We start from the raw sequence: 7,181 nt of genomic DNA, 5'->3' as shown, positions 1-7,181 counted from the left end.
AATTTTGGAAAATAATACGATGCAGCGTGAAATTTTATTTTTCCAATTTACACGATTACAGTAGAGGCATACTAAAGATTTTTTTAAAAATAAAGATTTTTACATTGGATCGAACGTAAAATGTGTTGCCGAGAAACAGAAGGACCTCCAGGAGGCGCCAATTCCGATTGAAGCCAGCAGGTGTCTCTGGAAAACCCTCTCCGCTCGCCCGCCCTGCTCAATCTCGCGCGTCTGGATGAACCGAGCAAAACAGCAGAAGCACATCGCTAGCGTCCTAAATGCAGCCGCACTCTCTCCAGCTACATTTCACTTCAGCGTTGAACCGCTTTTAAACCATGGGTGCAAATCCGTCATGGTACTGTGGGAATTGACGAGCAAAGGAGCTGGGGATTAAAAAAAATAAAGTACCTGTGTTCCCTTGTTGAATTTAAAAATCATGGAGAACGAAAAGGCATGCGCAAAACATTACGGATCTCTTGAATCAACAACGTGGAATGCAGACAATGCAAAAGGTAAAATAAAATGTCAGATCCTAACACGGTGTTTGGTTTTATCAGCGTTTCTTCCACAGAGACCGATAAGAAACATTGGCCAGGGGAAAACCTGTGAAACAATGCCTTGTCCATGTCACTGGTATATATATATGTGCTTCGTTTGGTTTCCTCAAAGTTAAAATGATCTTACTGAGTTGCCTGCCACTCGTCACTGCCACATATCCGTGCATTTTATTTGTTTTTAGTAGATGAATGTCATGAAATACGTTTAAAGGTCTCCTGGTTGGAGACACGGGTCAACCCTAAACGCTGCTTTGCGGGCTTCTGATGTGGTCATGTTTGGAGGAATTGTCAGGAATGCTCACAGCCCCGTCAGTTTAAAAACAAAAATCACTTCAGATATAAAAGTTTTCTCCTGTTAAAATCTCGTCTTTTTTTTGATGTTTGGCAGGTGACATCCGCCTTTTTGCTCTAAAGACTGAGTTAAAATGCTTGGTGCGTGCATGAAAAGCAACACAGATAGTGGCAGCCCGTTCAAAACTCACATCTACAGAGGTTCCTGTGTGTTATAAGGTAGAAAGGCCGGCATTACAAAACCGCTGAACCAAGAGGTGGAGGTTTCAACACTCTCCAACTCAGCCCAAAATAAGCAGTCTCGTATAGGGTAAACGTCGCTAATTTCGTCAGAGGCTCAATGGTAATGTTTGCATCAAACTTATCCATTAACATTTCTCTATTTAACAATGTGCAATATTTGCACATAAGAGTTATACAGAATAAGAATTAGGCGTTCACACCAACCCTAGAGGAAAGAGCGTGCTATTTAAAGTGTTTTTTGATTTGGGAGCAACACCATATGTTATAACAGCACGGTAGCACAGTGGTTAGCACTGTAGCTTCACAGCACCAGGGTCCAGGGTTCGATTCCTGGCTTGGGTCACTGTGTGGAGTCTGCACGCTCTCCCCGTGTCTGTGTGGGTTTCCTCCGAGAGCTCCGGTTTCCTCCCACAAGTCCCGAAAGACGTGTTTGTTAGGTGAATTGGATATTCTGAATTCGCCCTCTGTGTACCTGAACAGGTGCTGTAATGTGGCGACGAGGGGCTTTCCACAGTACCTTCATTGCAGTGTTAATGTAAGCCTACTTGTGACACTAATAAAGATGATCATATTTGCATTTAAGATAATGAAAGAAACATTGAGCTTGGATTATTCTTAAATTCATACTTAAGATTGTTTTGGTAGGTAGAGGATTTTAAGAGAGTTCTAATTGGTAAAACAGGAGCCAAGAGGAGAAAGACCTGTCATTCTAAACTATTTTTGCAATTATCAAGGGGGGGTGGGGTGGGGTGGGGGGGTGGGGGGGTGGGGGGGTGGTGGGGTGGGGTGGGGGGGGTGGGGTGGGGTGGGGTGGGGGGGTGGGGTGGGGGGGGTGGGGTGGGGTGGGGTGGGGGGGTGGGGTGGGGTGGGGGGGTGGTGGGGTGGGGGGGTGGGGTGGGGTGGGGGGGTGGGCTGGGGGGGTGGGGGTGGGGGGGGTGGGCTGGGGGGGTGGGGGTGGGGTGGGGGGGGGGGTGGGGGGTGGGGGTGGGGGGGGGGTGGGGGTGGGGTGGGGGTGGGGGGGTGGGGGAGTGGGGGGGGGTGGGGGAGTGGGGGGGGGGGGGATGGATTGGCACCTAGATCTATTTTCATTGGGTCTGGGAGATTGAATGCAACATTGACCTGCTCGATGTTTCCTGGTTTGGGACTCACAGAACAACTCTGCCCCTAAGTTGGCAACCTCTCTCTCAGAGGACAAGATCTGCTCTTTTGAAGAGTAAAACACAACACAGAAGATCTATAACTGGATGTGTCGGAAACTAATGCTGGAATGCTTGATATTGGTTTTCTCTAAAATCGGTTTGTGATTCTTGTCACAGCAGTTTCATTATTTATCTTGGGTGAATGCAGAAAATGCAGGTAATTTGTAAGTAACTTGATGGAGTAACACTGGATGTAATACTTGGTAGGAAATAGTCCACCTGCTATATTATTAACACGCTAATGGAAATTTAGCCAAAATGCTTTTGAATGTAGAAAAATCCTTTCAGAAAATTGCCCTGCTATGTTCTTGCCTGACATTTGTTGCTACCTATTTCTGCTCTGGCAGAGCAATCAACCATCTCCTATCCAGAACAAATGACAAAATCCTGAAAAGCAATTCACTCAGGGGAGTTAGACAGATCATCAGAGTTACATTTAGTGAGCATATCTTCACACCAGCGTGCCACGAGAAGCTGTTTTTATACTGGTTATGGCTTTTTCTTTTGTTGGCGGACCAAAGGTTTGCATCATGGCTTGGATTTCGCAGTCAGTGGTGAAGTGACCACACTCACTGCTATCCACAAAGATCTAGTGAACACGGTGGCATGAATTACACCTTTGCCAACATTAATTTAGTCCAAGTGATAAATGTTGGGGATATATAGTGGCCAGTTGCAGCGATATTGCTAAGTAGCCAATCACAGTGCAGACTTCCTACAGACAGCAAACCAGGAAGTAACATTTAAAAAAATCATTCACTCTTTCATTTTATAGAAAGCAAAATGAAGATTAGGATATTTACATTGGATAATATACAAGTTAAACATACTTAATTTAACAAGTAATTATTTTATAAAATCTATTGAATTTTAATCATCATGGAGGAATTTGACATTCCACAAATATAAAGTTAGTTTTTCAGGACTAGAGAACTTAAACAGTAATTATGACTTTGTACACCATTGAGAAACCCAGTGGCACCTCATTCAACAAGGCATAACTTTTTTCAAGGGTGCTACCAGTGAAACTAATAGCATAAAAAGTTTACGTTCTTGTCAATTCAAGTGATTTCTAAGATTTCAAGTTGTCAGAACTTCAAAGCACACCCTGTGGAAGTGTGTGGGAATCCTAACAACAATTTTTGCGTTTAATTTGCATGTGCACTGCCAGAACCTGCTGTCACAATTTTACCATCATTACAACTGCAAAGCCTGAACCAATATGATGAAACACTGGCTTAGTGTGCCAACCCATTGCACCACACACTGGAAGTAGTCAGCTTTATGTCAAATTGGTCATTGAGTAAGTAACCTGATATTACTTGCTCATGAACTCATTGTCACTGATAACTTGGAGACAGTTGCTGATGGCTGTGACCTCTGAAGGCTGCCTGTTTGGGACAGTGTTGGGAGAAGCGAGCAGAAACATAAAGCTCAACTGGGTGAGAGGAGGGCCCAGAGAAAATAGAGGCCAGTGAATTGTACACCTTCTCATCCCACTGTCTTCCCCTGTAGTCAATGTGACAAAGACTACCATTTCTGAGTCGGACTCTTAAGCTACACCAGGTGATGCTGAACTTAGAGTTGACCACCACAGTGCAAGCCATCATCCTATGGGACAGAAGGCTGACGCAATGAGTAAAGGCAGATTCTAATTCACAAATTTATCAGAAGTAAGCTGAGTAAAATTTCTATACTCAATAAAATCATCTTTCACAGGAGCTGCTATTTTTTAAAGGCAACTTTTATATTTATTAAAATGATAAAAGTTGCTGTATTCATTGTATCTTTTATAAAGCATACACAATTGGTAGTTTTATTATTGTGCTTAACCTCTGGCCTCTACTGTAACAATAGACATTGGATAAGAAAATCTTACCATATAATAGATAGCTATGTTATATGATTGACCAGTGCCGCCAAACATTAGAATCAATCTGTCTTTGCTGCAACACAGTCTAAACTCTATTACTGTCCCTCTTCTCTCCCCCCCACCATTATTTGAGATAGCTATGAACTTAGTTCCCCAATAAATATAATGTATTGAACAGAAAGAAATACTGTAAATAGAACACAGAACATAGAAAAATACAGCACAGAACAGGTCCTTCGGCCCACGGTGTTGTGCTGAACTTTTGTCCTAGATTAAGAACAAATTAATCTACACCCCATCATTCTACCGTAATCCATGTACCTATCCAATAGCCGCTTGAAGGTCCCTAATGTTTCCGACTCAACCACTTCCACAGGCAGTGCATTCCATGCCCCCACTACTCTCTGGGTAAAGAACCTACCTCTGACATCCCCCTATATCTTCCACCATTCACCTTAAATTTATGTCCCCTTGTAATGGTTTGTTCCACCCGGGGAAAAAGTCTCTGACTGTCTATTCTATCTATTCCCCTGATCATCTTCTAAACCTCTATCAAGTCGCCACTTATCCTTCTCCATTCTAATGAGAAAAGGCCTAGCACCCTGAACCTTTCCTCATAAGACTTACTCTCCATTCCAGGCAACATCCTGGTAAATCTCCTTTGCACCTTTTCCAAAGCTTCCACATCCTTCCTAAAATGAGGCGACCAGAACTGCACACAGTACTCCAAATGTGGCCTTACCAAAGTTTTGTACAGCTGCATCATCACCTTACGGCTCTTAAATTCAATCCCTCTGCTAATGAACGCTAGCACACCAATGGCCTTCTTCATAGCTCTATCCACTTGAGTGGCAACTTTCAAAGATCTATGAACATAGACCCCAAGATCTCTCTGCTCCTCCACATTGCCAAGAACCCTACCGTTAACCCTGTATTCCGCATTCATATTTGTCCTTCCAAAATGGACAAACTCACACTTTTCAGGGTTAAACTCCATCTGCCACTTCTCAGCCCAGCTCTGCATCCTATCTATGTCTCTTTGCAGCTGACAACACCCCTCCTCACTATCCACAACTCCACCAATCTTCGTATCGTCTGCAAATTTACTGACCCACCCTTCAACACCCTCATCCAAGTCATTAATGAAAATCACAAACAGCAGAGGACCCAGAACTGATCCCTGCAGTACGCCACTAGTAACTGGGCTCCAGGCTGAATATTTGCCATCCACCACCACTCTCTGACTTCTATCGGTTAGCCAGTTCGTTATCCAACTGGCCAAATTTCCCACTATCCCATGCCTCCTTACTTTCTGCATAAGCCTACAATGGGGAACCTTATCAAATGCCTTACTAAAATCCATATACATCACATCCACTGCTTTACCTTCATCCACATGCTTGGTCACCTCCTCAAAGAATTCAATAAGACTTGTGAGGCAGGACCTACCCCTCACAAATCCGTGCTGACTATCCCTAATCAAGCAGTGTCTTTCCAGATGCTCAGAAATCTTATCCCTCAGTACCCTTTCCATTACTTTGCCTACCACCGAAATAAGACTAACTGGCCTGTAATTCCCAGGGTTATCCCTATTCCCTTTTTTGAACAGGGGCACGACATTCGCCACTCTCCAATCCCCTGGTACCACCCCTGTTGACAGTGAGGATGAAAAGATCATTGCCAATGGCTCTGCAATTTCATCTCTTGCTTCCCATAGAATCCTTGGATATATCCTGTCAGGCCCGTGGGACTTGTCTATCCTCAATTTTTTCAAAATGCCCAATACATCTTCCTTCCTAACAAGTATCTCCTCGAGCTTACCAGTCTGTTTCACACTGTCCTCTCCAACAATATGGCCCCTTTCATTCGTAAATACTGAAGAAAAGTACTCGTTCAAAATCTCTTCAGACTCAATACACAATCTCTCGCAACTGTCCTTGATCGGACCCACCCTTGCTCTAGTCATTCTCATATTTCTCACATATGTGTAAAAGGCCTTGGGGTTTTCCTTGATTCTACCCGCCAAAGATTTTTCATGCCCTCTCTTAGCTCTCCTAATCCCTTTCTTCAGTTCCCTCCTGGCTATCTTGTATCCCTCCAGCGCCCTGTCTGAACCTTGTTTCCTCAGCCTTACATAAGTCTCCTTTTTCCTCTTAACAAGACATTCAACCTCTCTTGTCAACCATGGTTCCCTCACTCGACCATGTCTTCCCTGCCTGACAGGGACATACATATCAAGGACACGTAGTACCTGTTCCTTGAACAAGTTCCACATTTCACTTGTGTCCTTCCCTGACAGCCTATGTTCCCAACTTATGCACTTCAGTTCTTGTCTGACAGCACCGTATTTACCCTTGCTCCAGTTGTAAACCTTGCCCTGTTGCACGCACCTATCCCTCTCCATTACTAAAGTGAAAGTCACAGAATTGTGGTAACTATCTCCAAAATGCTCCCCCACTAACAAATCTATCACTTGCCCTGGTTCATTACCAAGTACCAAATCCAATATGGCCTCCCCTCTGGTCGGACAATCTACATACTGTGTTATAAAAGCTTCCTGGACACACTGCACAAACACCACCCCATCCAAACTATTTGATCAAAAGTGTTTACACTCAATATTTGGGAAGTTGAAGTCACCCATGACTACTATCCTGTGACTTCTGCACCTTTCCAAAATCTGTTTCCCAATCTGTTCCTCCACATCTCTGCTGCTATTGGGGGGCCTATAGAAAACTCCCAACAACGTGACTGCTCCTTTCCTATTTCTGACTTCAACCCATACTACCTCAGTAGGCAGATCCTCCTCGAACTGCCTTTCTGCAGCTGTTATACTATCTCTAATTAACAATGCAACCCCCCACCTCTTTTACCACTCTCCCATATCTTATTGAAACATCTATAACCAGGAACCTCCAACATCCATTTCTGCCCCTCTCCTATCCAAGTTTCCGTGATAGCCACCACGTCGTAGTCCCAAGTACCGATCCATGCCTTAAGTTCACCCACCTTATTCCT

The 7,181-nt window shown here is 44.0% G+C and overlaps 1 protein-coding gene across 2 annotated transcripts in view; it reads left to right on the top strand.

Annotated features, from left to right (window-relative positions):
• The first annotated feature begins 229 nt into the window (after positions 1-229).
• The window catches only part of LOC140395443 (bMERB domain-containing protein 1-like), a 166,618-nt gene continuing 159,666 nt past the window's right edge, over positions 230-7,181 (top strand). For both annotated transcript variants that reach the window (XM_072483203.1, XM_072483202.1), the window contains exon 1: positions 230-512. In XM_072483203.1, coding sequence (XP_072339304.1) covers positions 437-512 — 76 coding nt within the window. In that variant the 5' untranslated portion in view covers positions 230-436. The remainder of the gene's footprint in view (positions 513-7,181) is intronic.

Source organism: Scyliorhinus torazame, chromosome 18, assembly GCF_047496885.1.
Source record: "Scyliorhinus torazame isolate Kashiwa2021f chromosome 18, sScyTor2.1, whole genome shotgun sequence".
Taxonomy (NCBI): Eukaryota; Metazoa; Chordata; class Chondrichthyes; order Carcharhiniformes; family Scyliorhinidae; genus Scyliorhinus; species Scyliorhinus torazame.
This window is presented reverse-complemented; position numbering and strand designations above follow the sequence as displayed.